General features: G+C 57.3%; 1 protein-coding gene and 1 pseudogene across 1 annotated transcript; one reads left to right on the plus strand and one right to left on the minus strand.

The window, feature by feature from the left end:
* The first annotated feature begins 1,759 nt into the window (after window positions 1-1,759).
* Window positions 1,760-10,413, plus strand: LOC116407705 (translin-like). The gene is given in 6 exon segments (XM_031893561.1): window positions 1,760-2,036; window positions 8,303-8,396; window positions 8,679-8,775; window positions 8,855-8,970; window positions 9,814-9,898; window positions 10,012-10,413. Coding segments are annotated over 6 exon segments (687 nt in total). The 5' UTR covers window positions 1,760-1,970; the 3' UTR covers window positions 10,241-10,413.
* A 3,371-nt stretch (window positions 10,414-13,784) lies between these two features.
* LOC116407836 lies at window positions 13,785-19,070 on the minus strand (annotated as a pseudogene).
* Between the last annotated feature and the right edge of the window lie 295 nt (window positions 19,071-19,365).

Consider the following 19,365-nt stretch of genomic DNA (forward strand, 5'->3'; position numbering starts at 1 on the left):
CAACATCTTCCCCTGTCTCTCAGGTTCCCCCAACATCTTCCCCTGTCTCTCAGGTTCCCCCAACATCTTCCCTTGTCCCTCAGGTTCCCCCAACATCTTCCCCTGTCTCTCAGGTTCCCCCAACATCTTCCCCTGTCTCTCAGGTTCCCCCAACATCTTCCCTTGTCCCTCAGGTTCCCCCAACATCTTCCCCTGTCTCTCAGGTTCCCCCAACATCTTCCCTTGTCCCTCAGGTTCCCCCAACATCTTCCCCTGTCTCTCAGGTTCCCCCAACATCTTCCCTTGTCTCTCAGGTTCCCCCAACATCTTCCCCTGTCCCTCAGGTTCCCCCAACATCTTCCCTTGTCCCTCAGGTTCCCCCAACATCTTCCCTTGTCCCTCAGGTTCCCCCAACATCTTCCCTTGTCCCTCAGGTTCCCCCAACATCTTCCTTAGTCCCTCAGGTTCCCCCAACATCTTCCTTAGTCCCTCAGGTTCCCCCAACATCTTCCCTTGTCCCTCAGGTTCCCCCAACATCTTCCCTTGTCCCTCAGGTTCCCCCAACATCTTCCTTAGTCCCTCAGGTTCCCCCAACATCTTCCCTTGTCCCTTAGGGGGACTGTACCAGGAGACATTGGGTACAGCAGAGATTCTAATGGGTTGGGGTGTCTGTGCCGCTGCTGGAGGATAGCTGGGGGGGCACAGTTGTGCATGCAAGGGGACTTTTTTGTTCATTGTTGCCCCATTATACCCTATGGCAGGGGCGCAGGTGACTAGTGGGCTAATAACTGGGCCCTGCATAGATATATAAGCAGCCATTACAGCGCTACGGGATATGAGCACAGCCCTGAGGGGCCAATACATTGGGCCCCGCCCTATTTCCCTTCTATTGGTGGGGCCTGAGGCACAAGGACTCCCAGGGCAGGTGTAACCAAGGGACATTATACTCAGTATCACTATAGAGGCACAGTGGCCCCCAGGGCAGGTGTAACCAGGGGACATTATACTCAGTATCACTATAGAGTCACAGTGGCCCCCAGGGCAGGTGTAACCAGGGGACATTATACTCAGTATCACTATAGAGGCACAGTGGCCCCCAGGGCAGGTGTAACCAGGGCACATTATACTCAGTATCACTATAGAGGCACAGTGGCCCCCAGGGCAGGTGTAACCAGGGCACATTATACTCAGCATCACTATAGAGTCACAGGGACCCCCAGGGCAGGTGTAACCAGGGGACATTATACTCAGTATCACTATAGAGTCACAGTGGCCCCCAGGGCAGGTGTAACCAGGGGACATTATACTCAGTATCACTATAGAGGCACAGTGGCCCCCAGGGCAGGTGTAACCAAGGGACATTATACTCAGTATCACTATAGAGGCACAGGGACTCCTAGGAGCTCAGTGATTGGCCAGACTGTCCAATCCCTGTCATGTGACTTATTTACAAGACTTGGGCAGAAAGAACCAATAGAAGTTAGAGGGGATATAAAGCCAAAGCGAGGCTATCCGGGAGTGACTGCAGGGCTATTGGGGTTCAGTCAGGGCCCCCCTTCTCACAGCCCATTTAATGTTTATTTGGATTTTAGGGCCACGGAGCACAGTTCCCAGCATCCCCTGCAGCTCACTCCCGGTAACTATTACCCCGGTCCCAGCCGCACCGGCGAGCCACTGCCCCCCACCCCGGCCCCAAGCCGCCTCACAGCCGCCACTGGGAGGGGCCAATATGACAGACGTGACATGTGACTAATAGGATTAAGGCGCTGAGAGGAGTAACGTCACTTCCGGCCCTGGAGGATTTCCCGCATTTAAAGCAGGAAGTGACGACACACGGGACTATTTCCTCTCATGGCGCGCTGATTGTGTAACTGCCGGAGAAATAGAACCGCGGGGGCGCGGCCAGGGCCACAACTTCCGCCAGTGTCCGACCCACCGTGGCCGAGGTCCCGCCTTCAGGAGACGTCACTCCCAGCAGCGCTAGCGGCAGCATGTCGGTCATTGATATGTTTGTGCAACTGCAGAACGGGCTGAGTGCGGACCAGGATGTGCGGGAGGTGAGAGACCGGGGGGCGGGGTTAGTATGGGGGGGGAGAGACCGGGGGCAGGGGTTAATATGGGGGGGTGAGAGACCAGGGGGCGGGGTTAGTATGGGGGGTGAGAGACCGGGGGGGCCGGGTTAGTATGGGGGGGTGAGAGACCGGGGGGCGGGGTTAGTATGGCGGGGTGAGAGACCGGGGGCGTGGTTAGTATGGCAGGGGTGAGAGACCGGGGGGCGGGGTTAGTATGGGAGGGTGAGAGACCGGGGGGCGGCGGGTTAGTATGGGGGGTGAGAGACCGGGGGCGGGGTTAGTATGGGGGAGAGAGACCGGGGGCGGGGGTTAGTATGGGGGGGGTGAGAGACCGGGGGGCGGGGTTAGTATGGGGGGGTGAGAGACCGGGGGGCGGGGTTAGTATGCGGGGGTGAGAGACCGGGGGGCGGGTTAGTATGGGGGGTGAGAGACCGGGGGGCGGGTTAGTATCGGGGGGGGTGAGAGACCGGGGCGGGGTTAGTATGGGGGGGAGAGACCGTGGGGCGGGGTTAGTATGGGGGGGTGAGAGACCGGGGGGCGGGGTTAGTATGGGGGGTGAGAGACCGGGGGCTGGTGTTAGTATGGGGGGGTGAGAGACCGGGGGCGGGGTTAGTATGGGGGGGTGAGGAGCCGGGGGCGGGGTTAGTATGGGGGGTGAGAAGACCGGGGGCCTGGGGTTAGTATGGGGGGGTGAGAGACGGGGGGCGGGGTTAGTATGGGGGGGTGAGAGACCGGGCGGGCGGGGTTAGTATGGGGGCGTGAGAGACCGAGGGGGCGGGTTAGTATGGGGGGGTGAGAGACGGGGGGCGGGGTTAGTATGGGGGGGGGTGAGAGACCGGGGCGGCGGGGGGTTAGTATGGCGGCGGAGTGGAGAGACCGCTGGGGGCCGGTTAGTATGGGTGGGGTGAGAACCGGGGGCGGCGAGTTAGTATGGGGGGTGTGATGAGCCGGGGGCGGGCGTAGTATTGGGGGGGTGAGAGAGACGCGGGGCGGGGTTAGATATGGGGGGTGAGAGAGGACCGGGCGGCGGGTGTTAGCTATGGTGCGGGGGGAGGAGACCGGGAGGCCGGGGTTAGTATGGGGGGTGTGATGAGGACCGGGGGCGGGTTATTATGGGGGGGCGTTGAAGAGACCGTGGCGGGCAGGGTTTAGTATGGGGAGTGACGAGACCGGCGGGGCCGGGGTTAGCTATGGGGGGGTGATAGAGACCGGGGGGGGATGAGTATGCGGCTGGCGAGGTGAAAGAGACCGGGGGGCGCGTGGTTTAGTATGGTGGGGCGGTGGAGGAGACCGCGGGGGCGGGGTTAGTATGGCGGGGGATGAGAGACCGGGGCGATGTATGGGTGGGGAGGGAGAGAGAGGACGGGGTAGTATCGGGGGGGTGGAGAGACCCGGGCGGGAGGGTGGCGTGTAATGGCGGGGGAGAAGAGAGGATCGGGCGGGGTTGCTATGGGGGTGAGAGGACCGGGGGGCGGCGCCGTTAGTATGGGGAGGAGAGAGAGAGACCGGGGGGACGGGAGTTAGTATGGGGTTGAAGAGACCGGGGGGCGGGCGCTTAGTATCGGGGGGGGGGGAGAGACGGGGGGGAGAGAGAGGATCCGGTGGGGCAGGTGTTAGTATGGGGGCGAGAGATAGAGACGCGGGGGGCGGGGTTAGTATGGGGGGGGCTGAGAGACCGGCGAGGGCCAGTGGTTAGTATGCGGGGGATGAGAGATGACCGGGGGACGTGCGTTAGAGGCGGGGGGAAGAGAGAGCCGGGGGCGGTGGTTAGTATGGGGGGGGTGAGAGACCGGGGCAGGGGTTAGTATGGGGGAGAAGACGGAGACGGGGGGTGGGCCGTTAGTAATGGGGAGGTGAGAGACCGGGTGGTTGGGTTAGTAATGGGGAGGTGAAAACCGGGGGGCGGGGTTAGCTATGGGGGGAGAAGAGAAGACCGGGGCGGGCTAGTTAGTCATGGGGGGTGAGGGGCACGGGTTGTATGGGGTTGAAGAGAGACCGGGGCAGGCCGGCGAGGTGTCATGGGGGCGTGAGCAGGGGCGGGGCGTTTAGTATGGGGGTTGAGAGACCGGGGGCGGGGGTCTAGTATGGGGGGGGAACGAGAGAGACGGTGGGCGTGGGTTAAGTTATGGAGAGGCGTGAGAGGACCGGGTATGGGGGTGTTGTAATGGGGGGGAGAGAGACCGGGCGGGCGTTGTGTTAGTAATGGGCCGGGGAGAGAGAAGAGACCGCGCGGTGGCCGTGGTTAGTTGGGGAGAGAGGAGAGACCGCGGGGGCGGGCGTTTGTATGGGGGGTGAAGAGGGGCGGGGTAGTTATGGAGGGTGACTGAGACCGGGGGGCGGGATTAGTATGTGGGGGGCGAGGAAGAGAGAGACCGGGGGGCGGCGTTAGTATGGGGGGGTGAGAGACCGTGGGGACGGGGTTAGTATGGGGGGGGAAGAGAGAGACCGGGGGCGGGTTTAATTTAGGGTATGGGGGGGGGGGTGAGGGGGCGGAGTTAGTATGGGGGGTGAGGGGCTGGGGTTAGTATGGGGCGGGTTGAGAGAGAGAGGACAGGGTGGTGGGTTAGTATGGGGGGTGGAGACCCGGGCGGGAGGGTTGTTAGTAGGGGGGGAGAGAAGAGACCAGGTGCGGGCGGTTTAGTATGGGGAGGTGAGAGACCGGGCGGGTGTTAGTATATGCGGGGGAAGAGAGAGAACCGTGGGGCCGGGCTGTTAGTATGGGGGGGGAGGGGGCGGGGTTAGTATGGGGGGGAGAGAGAGAGACCGGGGGCGGGGTTAAGTATGGGGGGGTGAGAGCACCCGGGGCAGGGGTTCAGTACCTGGGGTGAGTGGTGGCGGTAAGTATGCGGGCGTGCCGGGGGCCCCGAGGCCTTAGTAGCCACGGGCGGGTTAGATGGGGGGAAGAGAGAGAGGACCGGGGGGCCGGGGTCTGTATGGCGGGGGGGAGTGAGAGACTCCGAGGGATGCGGGCTTATGTTAAGGCTATGGGGCGGAGAGACCGCGGGGCGCGGTCAGTTAGTCATGTGGGAGTGAAGAGACCGGGGGCAGGAGTTGTATGCGGAGGTGAAGAGCCGGGGGGCCAGGGGTTTCACGTATTGGAAGAAGAGAGACCGGGGGCGGGAGTTAGTTATGGGGGAGAGAGGACGAGACCGCGCCGCGGGCGGAGATAAGATAATCGGAGAAGAAAAGAGAGAAAGAACGAGAGACAAGGCGGGGTTAATATGGGGGGGGGAGAGAGAGAGACCGCGGGGGCCAGGCGTTAGTATGGGGGGGAGAGAGAGAGCCGGGGCGGGTGTTAAGTATGGGGGGCGAGAGAGAGAAACCGGGGGCGGGGATTAGTATGGGGGGAGGACAGAGGCGGGACATGAGAAAAGGTGACACCGGGGGCGGAAGTTAGTATGGGGGGGTGGAGAGAGACCGGGGGACGGGGTTGTATGGGGGTGACGAGACCGGGAGTGGCGCGTTAATATGGGGGGGGTGAGAGAGAGAGACCGGGGGGCAGGGTTACGTATTGGGGGGGAGAGGAGAGAGAACCGGGGGGCGGGGTTAGTATGAGGGGGGAGAGAGAGAGATCGGGGGGCAGGGTGCCGTTAGTATGGGGGAGAGAGAGAGATCGCGGGGGCGGTGTTAGCTATGGGGGGAGAGAGCGAGAGGACCGGGGCGGGGTTTAGTATGGGGGGGTTGAGAGAGAGACCGGGCGGCGGTGTTAAGTACTGGGGAATCTACGTCGCATATGGGGTGAGAGCCAGGTCAGTTAGTATGGGGGGGAGGTGAGGAGACCGGGGGCAGTGGTTAGATATGGGGGGAGGGGGAGAGCACTGGGAGGCACATGCGTTAGTAATCGGAGGGTGAGCGAGGAGACGGTGGGCGGAGTTAGTATGGCGGGGGTGAAGACCGACGGGGGCGGGTTAGTATGGAGGGGTGAGAGACCGGGGGGAGGGAGTTAGTATGGGGGGGGAGAGAACGGCGAGGCGGGGTTAGTATGGGGAGTGACGGAGACAGGGGCGGGGGTTGTATGGGGGGGAGAGAGAGATGACCGGGGGGACGGGAGTTAGTATGGGGGGGTGAGAGACCGATGGGCGGGTTAATAGGGGGGGGCGAGAGAGCGAGACCGGGGAGCAGGGTAGTATGGGGGGAGAGAGAGAGAGACCGTGGGGGCGGGGTTAGTATGGGGGGGAGAGAGAGAGGGACCGGGGGGCGGGTCTTAGATTATGGGGGGAGAAGAGAGAGAGACCGAGGGGGCGGGTTAGTATCTGGGGGAGGTGATGCGCGAGACCAATGGTGGCGTGCCTGTTTAGTCATTGGGGGGGGACGCAGAGACCGCGGGCGGGGGTTGCTATGGGGGAGAGACCAGGGGCGTGTCCACGTTAGTATTGGGGGGGGGGAGAGACCGGGGGCAGTGGTTCAGTATTGGGGGGGACTGAGAGAGACATGGGGAGCCGTGGTTAGTATGCGGGGGCTGGAGAGAGAGCTGGGGGGCGTGCTTAAGTATGGGGGGAGAGGACCGGGGGCGGGGTTAGTATGGGGGGGGTGACCGAGACCGCGCGATCACTAACATGGGGGCGGGGTTTAGTATGGGAGGACACGGAGAGAGAGACCGGCGGAGACATGGTTAGTATGGAGGGGGTTGAGAGAGACCGGGGGGCGACGCGTTCAGTTCTGGGGGGTGCAGAGAGACCGGTAGGGCATCGAGAGTTAGTATGGAGGGGGTGAGAGATACCGGGGGGCGAGCGTTAGTTATGGGGGGCGTGAGACGAGACCGAGGGGCGGGTAGTATGGGGGGTTGAGAGAACCGGGGGGTTTAGCTTATGGGGGGTGTGGAGAGACCGGGGGGCAGGGGTTAGTATGGGGGGGTGCAGAGAGACCGGGGGGCGGGGGGGTTTGCTAAGGAGTTTCAATGGGGGGTGAGAGAGACCGGGGGGGGGTTAGTATGGGGGGTGAGATTACCGCGGGAGGCGGGGACCGGAGAACCCCAGGGGGGGGGGTTTTGAGATGAGACCGGAGGCGGATTTCCTTTGGGGGGCGGGGCCAGGGTAGTAATTATTCGGTGGGAAACACAAACATTATTAAATACAAAAATTCAAACCAAGCCGTATATATAAGTACAGCCAGTAACCTGCCCCTTCCCCCTTATACCCAAAACTATCATTTGCACACTTTCCAGGGTTACCATTAGAGCCCTGTAACAGGCATACATTACATTAAGCCTCAGGCTCTACTAAACATAGATTATACAAATTGATCATAAAAGTCAAATCTAAACACTTATAAAACATGTGACAAAAATAATATCATTAATATAAACTATTAATTAATAATTTCAAATTTTACAAAGGGCTGGGGGAGGAGCCTACAGAAGCCATGGGGGCGGTCTGATACAGGGAATGGGGGAGGGGAACTAGTGGTAAAATGTGGGCAGTAGGGGGCAACTGTATTGTCTGTGTCATGCAGGGCACAGGGCATTATATGGGGGGTGGATCAGTCGGGGGATATGGGGGGGTGCATCAGTCAGGGGATATTGGGGGGGTGGATCAGTCGGGGGATATGGGGGGGGTGCATCAGTCAGGGGATATTGGGGGGGGGTGCATCAGTCGGGGGATATGGGGGGGTGCATCAGTCAGGGGATATTGGGGGGGTGCATCAGTCGGGGGATATGGGGGGGTGCATCAGTCAGGGGGATATTGGGGGGGGGTGCATCAGTCGGGGGATATTGGGGGGGTGGATCAGTCGGGGGATATGAGGTGGGGGTGCATCAGTCAGGGGATATTGGGGGGGGTGCATCAGTCGGGGGGATATGGGGGGAGTGCATCAGTCAGGGGATATTGGGGGGCGGGTGCATCAGTCGGGGGGTATGGGGGGCGGTGCATCAGTCGGGGGATATGGGGGGGGTGGCATCAGTCAGGGGATATTGGTGGGCGGTGCATCAGCTTCGGGGCGGATTGGGGGGTGCAATCAGTCAGGGGGGATATTGGGGGGGGGGTGCATCCATCTCGGGGGATGCAATGCGGGGGGTGGATTCAGTCGGGGGATATGGGGGGGGCTGCATCAGTCAGGGATATTGGGGGGTGCATCAGTCGGAGGGATATTGGGGGGGCTGCATCCAAGTCGGGGAATATTGGGGGGGGTGCAATCAGTCGGGGGATATTGGGGGGTGCATCAGTCGGGGAGATATGGGGGGGGGGGGGGGGGCTGCAATTCATCAGGGGGGGTGCTTCTGTGCCTCAGGGATTGGCTGATCTCTTTCTCACCAGGAAATCAGGAAAGTGGTGCAGAGTTTGGAGCAGACGGCGCGGGAAATCCTTATACTGCTGCAGGGGGTTCACCAGGAGGCCGGATTCAAGGACAGTGAGTTCCCCTTTAGTTCTGTAGTTGAACTGTAACTGTCCCTCCCTTCAGCCTTGCCCATTGGATAACACCGAGCTGGGGAGTGCCCCCCCATATCCAGTAGCCCTGCCCCCCCTAGCAGCCGTACCCCCATGATGTGAGGCAGTTAGTGCCTAATTAACTGATACTGCGGGGGGGGGGGGGTAGAATAAAAGTGCATCTCTCTCAGGCTCAGAATGGGGGTGAAGGGGGGGAGTTGGTTTGGACCTAAGTAAAGTCTGTATTATTATATTCCCCCGTCAGTACCAGCGAAATGCTTGCTAGCCCGGGAGCACTACGGCACGGTGAGAGCCCAGCTGGCCGCCCTGCAGACCAAGTTCCCCACTGAGCAGTACTACAAGTAAGTGCTGGGCAGCTCTTAGCATAAATACGGTAATGTTCCCTGGGCGGGGCTTATTCTCCCGGTTCCCTCCCCGCAGGTTCCATGACCAGTGGAGATTCGTGCTGCAGCGCTTGGTCTTTTTAGCTTCGTTCCTCGTCTACTTGGAGAGCGAGACGCTCGTGACCCGAGAAGCCGCGGCCGAGATATTGGGGAGTAAGTTCTGCTGTAGCCTCACAGCCAATAGCATCGCTCCGTATTAGCAGTGCATTGTGGGTATAGATCTATTGCCTTGTTCTGCCACAGGGCCCAAGCTACGGGGGAGGCTCATTAGAAAGAAATACAAGGGTCTTGTTGTGGCCCTTACCCCCCCCCCCCCCACTAACTACCTTACCCCCAACCCCTTGGGCCCTTACCCCCACCCACTAACTACCTAACCCTTACCCCCCAACCCCATGGGCCCTTTCCCCCCCCCCCCCACTAACTACCTTACCCCCCAACCCCTTGGGCCCTTACCCCCACCCCCCCACTACCTTACCCTTACCCCTCAACCACTTGGGCCTTTACTTCCCCACTAACTAACCTTACCTTTACCCCCCCACTAACTAACCTTACCTTTACCCCCCCACTAACTAACCTTACCTTTACCCCCCCCCCCATTAACTACATTACCCTTACCTCCCAACCCCTTGGGGCCCTTGCTTCCCACTAACTACCCCCCCCCCCCTAACTACCTTTCCTTTACCCCCCTTGGGCCCTTACCCCCCCCCCCCCCCGACTAACTACCTTACCCCCCCCCTTGGACCGATGACTCATATTGTTTCAGGTGAAAAGACATCTCAGAGTGGTAAGTTGTCTGTGGTAGTTAGTGGGAGGTAGTTATGTTATCAGGAACAACTAGTAATTCTGTTGGGGGGGGGGGGGGAGACTACAAGTCACAGGATTATTCCACAGTTCCCCCCTTTATGCTTTAACATGGAATAACCTAGAGACTGAGCCCCTCCCACTGCTGCCGGGCAATATTCTGATTGGTTCCCAAATCTCAATCTTTATTTCCAGTTGCGTACGAGCGGGAGAAGGGCTTCCATTTGGATATTGAAGATTATCTCTCGGGGGTGCTGAATCTGGCTAATGAGCTGCGTTAGTATCTAAGGGAGGCGGGGCTTCCCCCCCCCCCATTCTTTACTTTGTGGTTCTGCTCATGTCTGTTCTATTGCCTCCCATATAACAGGCTTATTTCTCCCCTCCCCAGTCCAGATTGGCTGTAAACAGCGTCATTGCGGGAGATTATTCCCGCCCCCTCCGCATCGCCTCCTTCATCAACGAGTTGGACTTCGGCTTCCGACTGCTGAACCTGAAGAACGACTCCCTGCGCAAGCGCTACGATGGGCTCAAGTACGACGTCAAGAAGATCGAGGAGGTGGTCTATGATCTGTCTATCCGGGGTCTCAGCAAGGAGGAGCCGGCCCCTGCCCAGGGGAAGTAACGGACCTTCTAAGGGTTAATGTTTGTATTAAATGGGTCGGCGGGAGGCAGCCTCCGCTGAGGACGTGATTGGCTGGATTGGCGCTGCCCAATGTTTATTTTCTTTGTTGTGGTTGGTCGGACAGACGCTCTCAACAGGACTCCCCTATCTTTGTGTTTGGATTTTCGTGAGAATCTCTACATTTCCACCCCCCCCTCCCTTCCCATTTACAGCCCCTTACTGCCTATGGGGTAATACACCAAGTCCAGGGTCGTCATGATTTATAACTGCCCCCCCCCCCCATCCCTGTGCCAGGTGCTCCCCAACGGTTTTGTGTCTCTTTGACCCCCCCCCGGGGGTGAGACCGTTCCAGACTGGCTCTGCACTGTATGTGGAATTAGCATCCTGGGGCAGAATGGGCCTTGGGGGGGCTATTGTTCTAGGCAACAGGACTGTAAATCCTATGTTCCTTGTTACCTGATTGCAGTTGCACGGTGCTATATTAAAATAAACCCACCCTACAGGTGTCAGTAGGGGGCTGTGACCCATTGGTGTGTTCTGGTGCCGCTTTGTTTATAACTGAGAGATGCGCCCCCGGCTTGTGGGGCCCCGATACCTGCACCATCACTGGGCTCCTGTAAGTCTGACACTGATTTATATACTTCCCTGAGCTTCTGTACTGGGCAACGTCCCTCGAGCAATCTGTGTCCATTTGGGCTCTTTCCAGTTTCATAATATCATATCAGACTGACGTGTGAGCTCAACTAATGCACTGCTGGTCCCGACTGCTGAGTAACAGTCATATACTATATGGCCAGTAGGGGGAGCCATTGCTGCATGTGTTTCCGCCACACTGTAAGAGATCCTGGAACTATAGCAGGGTGACTGTTACCCCAATGTTTCTATATATCTGTAACCTTGTTATGGCTAAGGGGGCCCAGCCTGAAGGCCAGTTAGGGGGGATTTGGGGTGAGTGCTTATTTGTGCCCTGGGTACCCCTGGAACTATAGCAGGGTGACTGTTACCCCAGTGTTTCTATATATCTGTAACCTTGTTATGGGCTAAGGGGGCCCAGCCTGAAGGCCAGTTAGGGGGGGATTTGGGGTGAGTGCTTATTTGTGCCCTGGGTACCCCTGGAACTATAGCAGGGTGACTGTTACCCCAATGTTTCTATATATCTGTAACCTTGTTATGGGCTAAGGGGGCCCAGCCTGAAGGCCAGTTTAGGGGGGGATTTGGGGTGAGTGCTTATTGTGCCCTGGGTACCCCTGGAACTATAGCGGGGTGACTGTTACCCCAATGTTTCTATGTATCTGTAACCTTGTTATGGGCTAAGGGGGCCCAGCCTGAAGGCCAGTTAGGGGGGGATTTGGGGTGAGTGCTTATTTGTGCCCTGGGTACCCCTGGAACTATAGCAGGGTGACTGTTACCCCAATGTTTCTATATATCTGTAACCTTGTTATGGGCTAAGGGGGCCCAGCCTGAAGGCCAGTTAGGGGGGGATTTGGGGTGAGTGCTTATTTGTGCCCTGGGTACCCCTGGAACTATAGCGGGGTGACTGTTACCCCAATGTTTCTATATATCTGTAACCTTGTTATGGGCTAAGGGGGCCCAGCCTGAAGGCCAGTTAGGGGGGGGGGGTGAGTGCTTATTTGTGCCCTGGGTACCCCTGGAACTATAGCGGGGTGACTGTATTTTTGCACCCCCAGTGAAATACACTTTACATGTCCTTTAAATGCCAATAAGACCAAAAACTCAGTAACTGGCACCAAATTCTCGCTCACCCCATTATAGTGTTGGAGCTTCAGACACACGGAGCTACTTAGTAGCAGCTACAGAAACAGACAGTGCAGATCAGTTGCTGATAATTGCCCCTACATGAGTTTAGCAGAGGGAATTCCCAGTACTGTCTGTGGCAGGGGGTTCAGTAGCTGCTACTAAGTAGCTCTGTGTGTCTTATCCCTGCCCAGCTCTTTCCAGGTACCACTAATGCCCCTGCCCAGCTCTTTCCAGGTACCACTAATGCCCCTGCCCAGCTCTTTCCAGGTACCACTAATGCCCCTGCCCAAAGGCACATAGAGTCGAGGCCTCGGCCGCTGCTTGGACCCAACAGAACCGTGGGGGGTTCTGGCTTTAGAGAGGTCAGTGGCAGAACACAGACTCAATGTCATTTCCAATTTATTAAAAAAAAAAAAAAAAAAAAAAGAAAGAAAGCAGTTGAGGCAGTTGCACCATGTGAGCAGCGAAGGCACAGTGGGAGCCGCGGGCCCCGGGGCCCAGAGACTGGGTCAATAAATCAATTCCCCCTGTGAGGCGGCTGCGCTTTATATTGGGTTTAACCCTCGCATCACAGCCAATGGCTAAACAGGGATCTGCCCGATGTATATCCCCTGCTGTGTGCCAATCACCGCTCTCAGGGCATGCTGGGAGTTGTAGTTCCACAACAGCTGGCTGCACACAGGCCGTTCTGCATATAACACAGCAACTCCGTTACAAGGTTTAAATGAATCCACATGGTAACTATAATTACCCCAACCTAAGGGGCAACTGCCATCATTTATTACTCTCAATTTTAACTCCAGGCCCCTGGTCACATGGTTTATTTAACCCTTTGCCTGCCAGGGCCTTAGCGCTCGCTGCGCCGTGTGTTGCTGGACAACCTCCCCTATTAGTGCTGTAAATCTGTCAGTCTGCTCAGGCTCGCTTTCTGTCAGTGTGTGACATCACTGTGGGGCAGGGCAGCTAAAGGAAGTGCCCTTACACTCCTGTTGCAGAGAAGCCCCTCCCCTAACTGACCCTGAGACACCCCCAAGGAATGTGACCAATGAATGCAGCCTTAAACAATGATGTCACAATTTCACTTGAGTCAGCCCAGCCCCGCCTACCCAGACCTGCTGACCCACATTTAGCCCCCAACCAACCGCAAGTATTGTGTGCCTGTCCCTTTAATGTACTCCAGCAGTGACATCACTCTGAACTGTGATGTCACTTTACCCCAAATCTAATATTGCACCCCATTATATTAATAAATAGAGCCCCACATACAATGGGCCCACTGCCTTGTGGGTATTGTGAGGGTACCTGCCCTGGTTGGACTGTAGGGGGACACTGCTCTGATTGGCTGAGCAAGTTCCAGTACTGATATAGGGGCTACTAATTAACACATATAATTACCATTATATAAAGGGGTTAAAAAGTGACATAATACATGGTGGCAGTTCCCCTTTAACCCTATGAGACCCAGAAAGGTTATACTCGATACAACTTTATATCTCCCCAAAGCCGCCCAGTCATTATCCGTAACGGAACCCGCAGCCGGTCCCGGCCCAAGTGCTTCTGTCTGATCCCAGTGTTTATTTATGTGCAAAATTGCTCAGCAAAACCCAATTGGATTTGTCCTTTTACTCAGTGAATTCGGCCAATCCTGGCGCTGCTCCTCCCCTGCGGAGCGGAATGGAACGGCTGCGCCCCCTGCTGGAATGTGACAGAACTAAACCGGGTCCCTGCTCTCCAGCTCTGTCCAGGATCAGCCCCATCAGGGATTTCACAACGGAACCAGCAAGTGGGTTCTGCCCCAGTACCGGTACCCAGCTCAGGGCCTGCTTTGCGCGGAACTTATCATAATGTTGGGCAGCGCGTTGCGCCGTCGCTTCCAGGTTCCCAGCCAACCGGAGTAGAACTTGAGCTGCCGGTACCAGTGCTGAGTCCGGGAGATGTCCCCGTCCCGGAGGACCAAGCCTTCCCGGCGGATCTCCAGCAGTTCGAAGGTATCGTCAGAGTCCGGATCGGCCGATACGACGCAGTTGCTCAGTTTAGGGGGTCGCGGAACAGCACAAACTTCCCGTTACTCTTGTCCTTGATCAGAACCAGCACCGCGTCCCTAACGGCCGGGTTCTCCGCGGCTCCGACTTCCACGTCCGACGCCGACACCCTGCGCATATTGACCATGAGCAGCGCCTGGACGCTCTGGAACTTTAGCACTTTGCACCCTTTCCTCACCCACTGCCCGTCTGTCGGCTGCGCCAGCTGGAGGGCCCCTTCCTTTATGAACCGCGTCTCCTCCCGGGGCCAAGCGACCTGCCTGAGGGCCAATTCCCGCATCTCGATGTTGGGTTCCCTCCCGGGTTCTCTTGCTCTCCCTGCGGAACGATCGGATGCTCCAAGGGTTCCCCTCCTGCTTGGTCTTCATGTTAATGTGTTCCAGGTGCGACTCGATGCGACTCTTGGCTTCCCACAAGCTGCTGTGGTCGGGGTGGAAGTCGGTGCTGCCCTTCAGGATCCGGCTGAGCAGCAGGGGGTACTTGGTGACTCTCTGCAGCGGAGCGATCAGGAACGACCGGAAGTTCATCCGCCGTAAAAGCAGTGTTGTCGTTCTGAGAGACGTCCAGAAATATCCTGGGGGGTAAAACACATCTTAGTTACCCTCTCCTGGGGTATTAGTACGTGTCTACCTGCCCTTCTGTGCTGCCTGTGCTCTCACAACTTATAGACTGGAGGGGGCACTTTTAAGCATTTTTTTAGTTGGTCTTAATTATTTATTTCTCGTAGTATTTATATTATTTGCTTTTTTTTTTGCAGCTTTCAAATGGGGGTCGCTGACCCCGGCAGCCAAACCCTATTGCTCTGTGAGGCTCCAGTTTTATTTTTTATAACATTTTTTTTCTATTCAGTCCAGGGTCGGACTGGGGTGCAGGGCCCCTGGGGCGGAAGTAAGGTACCTCCTCCGGCAGGGGCCCCCGCCACACACCCCAAACCCCCCCTGCAGGGGCCCCCGCCGCACACCCCAAACCCCCCCCCTGCAGGGGCCCCGCCGCACACCCCTAACCCCCCCCCCGCAGGGGCCCCGCCGCACACCCCAAACCCCCCCCCCGCAGGGGCCCCCGCCACACACCCCTAACCCCCCCCCCTGCAGGGGCCCCCGCCACACACCCCTAAACCCCCCCCCCGCAGGGCCCCCGCCGCACACCCCTAACCCCCCCCCTGCAGGGGCCCCCGTCGCACACCCCTAACCCCCCCCCTGCAGGGGCCCCCGTCGGCACCACCCCTAAACCCCCCCCCTGCCAGGGGCCCCGTCGCACACCCCTAAACCCCCCCCCTGCAGGGGCCCCCGTCGCACACCCCTAACCCCCCCCCTGCAGGGGCCCCCGTCGCACACCCTAACCCCCCCCCTGCAGGGGCCCCCGTCGCACACCCCTAACCCCCCCCCCGCCGCACACCCCTAACCCATGGAACGTACCACCCTGACTGGGATGATCTATAGGGGGCATCGCACTGCACCATGGGAATGAACAAAACACAGGACCTTTAGTTGCCCTTTAATACCCTTTGGCTGAACAGATTCCCAGCACAAGCCCTATATATTGGGTTTGGGGGTGACTGGGGGTTGATATTGGGGTACTGGGGGGGTCCGGGCCTCACCGTAGCAGCTCCTTCTCCTTCTCCAGCGCATTGAGCAGTGAGACGGAGGCCGAGTGCTGGAGGCAGTAAGTCTGGAAGGCCGGAAGCATATTCACAAACTCCAGGAACACTTCCCCCAGGCAAACGGTTATCAAGTCGTCGTCCCCCTGGGAAGAACAAAAGCGCATTAGCCAGACGGAATGTTCCGGGGGGAATATAGAGAATGAGTTGCAGTACCGCTTCTCACCACTTGCAGCTCCCGCTCACTGTATCCCATAAGGCTGCAATGGGACAGCGCCACCATGTGCTGAGTTATAAGACCTCTGCGCTGCGTCTGTATCCATTAAAGGGTAACTGCTCCTCTGTAACCTATAATTGTGCTGGGGGGGCAGTGCCAAGGGAATATACTGAATGGCCGGTAAGTAGAACGATAGTAAAAGCGCAGGCCCCTAGGGAATGAGCAGCCACTTAGCGTTTCAGCAGGAACTGTCTGTGGGGGGGCAGTGTGAGCGCAGATAGAGACCATTCATGTTCAGCTGTCTGTACTTATGGGGCACTATACACAACATGCAGCAAAGTGCAAGCTCCAAAGCCCAGTGATCATCATAAAAGGACAGAAATTCAGCTCTTCTGCAGGGGGGCAATACAGTAACATGAGCCACTCAGCAAGGGGGGGGTTGGACTGTACTTGGGTATAATTTAGATAAATGGCCCATTGGTACTGCTCCTGGGCTGCTCTCCTTCCCACGGTCAGGTAGAGGGTGGAGCTCAGGTGAAAAGCCCAGGGGCAGGAAGTACAGAGAATCAGAGCTCTGTATCTGGGTAAGTACTGGGGGGAGATTGGATTCACTTACCCAGGGGGAGGTTCCTGTCTGACCATGGGAAAGAGAGCAGCCCAGGAGCAGGAAGTACAGAGAATCAGAGCTCTGTACCTGGGTAAGTACTGGGGGGAGATTGGATTCACTTACCCAGGGGGAGGTTCCTGCCTGACCATGGGAAAGAGAGCAGCCCAGGAGCAGGAAGTACAGAGAATCAGAGCTCTGTACCTGGGTAAGTACTGGGGGGAGATTGGATTCACTTACCCAGGGGGAGGTTCCTGTCTGACCATGGGAAAGAGAGCAGCCCAGTAGCAGGAAGTACAGAGAATCAGAGCTCTGTACCTGGGTAAGTACTGGGGGGAGATTGGATTCACTTACCCAGGGGGAGGTTCCTGTCTGACCATGGGAAAGAGAGCAGCCCAGGAGCAGGAAGTACAGAGAATCAGAGCTCTGTACCTGGGTAAGTACTGGGGGAGATTGGATTCACTTACCCAGGGGGGGTTCCTGCCTGACCATGGGAAAGAGAGCAGCCCAGGAGCAGGAAGTACAGAGAATCAGAGCTCTGTACCTGGGTAAGTACTGGGGGGAGACTGGATTCACTTACCCAGGGGGGGTTCCTGCCTGACCATGGGAAAGAGAGCAGCCCAGGGGCAGGAAGTACAGAGAATCAGAGCTCTGTACCTGGTAAGTACTGGGGGGAGATTGGATTCACTTACCCAGGGGGAGGTTCCTGTCTGACCATGGGAAAGAGAGCAGCCCAGTAGCAGGAAGTACAGAGAATCAGAGCTCTGTACCTGGGTAAGTACTGGGGGGAGATTGGATTCACTTACCCAGGGGGAGGTTCCTGCCTGACCATGGGAAAGAGAGCAGCCCAGGAAGTTACCTGATCAAACGCCTGGTCGATCTCCTCCTGCAGGACCTCCAGGAACTTCTCGTTGAGGCCCAATGAGCTCCTGGATGTTGGTGAAGATGACGAGGAGCTGCTCGTGGGTGAGGAGCCCTGCGCTCTGCATGGGGATATAAAACTCCTCCTTGATGATGCGCAGATCCTCCCCGTAACTGGCCTCCGTGTTGACAACTCCATTATGGCCTCTTTGCGTTGCACCCTGCGCATCAGGCACTTGGGCACAAGGTTTCCCTCCGTTTGCCCCGGCTCTCGGTGTCGCCGCTCGGGTCCCTCTCCCCGCAGTCCGTACAGGGGCGATGGGCCTCCCAGGCCTCCAAGGAGGCTGCGGCTTCTGCTACACGGGTTCTCCACCTCCTGGAGAAGGCATCTCCTATCCCACTGTCAGCCCTTTCCACCTCCCGCTGGTTTGGGGGCCCTTCCCGCCCCCCATTCGCCCTCCTCCTTCTCGTCGTTCACTCCCACAATCCCGCTGTCGGTACTCAAGCTGCTGATGTTGCTCCAGCGGTGCCGGTATCGCTGGCGCTGTCTGGGCGTTTGGGTCGGTTTCCTTCTCCGAGATGCAGGAAGTCGTAGTGGTTGGCCTTCATCAGAACCGGGCCTGGCAAGCACAGAACCAGCAATTAATACAGATACAGCGGCTTAGCTGGCAGTTAGGCAGCTCCCGCCCAATCAGCTTGAACGGAACCACAAGAACTGGGCACCAAATGGGTCACTGTATATTCACTGGGCCCCACCGCTCACCGTTATCTCTGTCTTGTCTCCTCCTCTGTGCGTGGTGCCGGGCGGCTGCAGCAATCTTTAGTTCCAACTGTTTCCTCTTCACCGCGTCCGTGGGCATCGGGTCGCTGAAATGTGGGCGCAGGCGGCACCCGCGGGGGTCTTTTCCTATCTCTACGGTTTCATGGGTCATATCAGAGCTGGACCTCCGGCAACTGGAACCGCAGAGCTGAACGATAAGAAAATGATCCACTAAATATATGTGAAGTGAAGGTACAGCGTATTGTGTGCCCAGAGCATTCCTTCTCTGTATATTTGTATTTATACATATGGGTAGGGGGTGCCATAGTGTTTCCCTTAGACAGTACAGTATGGGGTACAGCTTATTGTGTGCCCAGAAACATTCCCTCTCTGTATATTTGTATTTATACATATGGGTAGGGGGTGCCAATAGTGTTTCCCTTAGACAGTACAGTATGGGGGTACAGCTTATTGTGTGCCCAGAACATTCCCTCTCTGTATATTTGTATTTATACATATGGGTAGGAGGTGCCATAGTGTTTCCCTTAGACAGTACAGTATGGGGGTACAGCTTATTGTGTGCCCAGAACATTCCCTCTCTGTATATTTGTATTTATACATATGGTAGGAGGTGCCATAGTGTTTCCCTTAGACAGTACAGTATGGGGGTACAGCTTATTGTGTGCCCAGAACATTCCCTCTCTGTATATTTGTATTTATACATATGGGTAGGAGGTGCCATAGTGTTTCCCTTAGACAGTACAGTATGGGGGTACAGCTTATTGTGTGCCCAGAACATTCCTTCTCTGTATATTTGTATTTATACATATGGGAGGGAGGAGCCATATTACTGAGCCAATGAGCTGTGACTACACAGGGGCAGTTGAGCAGAGGCAGATTCTCACCACTGAACCAGATACAGAAATAGACTGGTTCCCAGTGAGGGGCGGAAGTTCCAGTCAGTGACAGAGAATCGGGTCGGGTCCCACATTGTTCTGCTCATTACATTGTTGTTCTGTGCAGGTGTCTGGGAGGGACAGAGCCGGACTGTGGGGCAAATACAGGCAACGCCCACTGGGCTTATTGTGACAGGTTAGAGATGGGCTAGTAACAGGTTAAGTGGGCTAGTGACAGGTTAATGATGGGTAGGGACAGGTTAGAGATGGCTAGTGACAGGTTAGAGATGGGCTAGGGACAGGTTAGAGATGGGCTAGGGACAGGTTAGAGATGGGCTAGGGACGGTTAATGATGGGCTAGTGACAGGGTTAGAGATGGGCTAGGACAGG

This window comes from Xenopus tropicalis, chromosome 9, assembly GCF_000004195.4.
Source record: "Xenopus tropicalis strain Nigerian chromosome 9, UCB_Xtro_10.0, whole genome shotgun sequence".
Taxonomy (NCBI): domain Eukaryota; kingdom Metazoa; phylum Chordata; class Amphibia; order Anura; family Pipidae; genus Xenopus; species Xenopus tropicalis.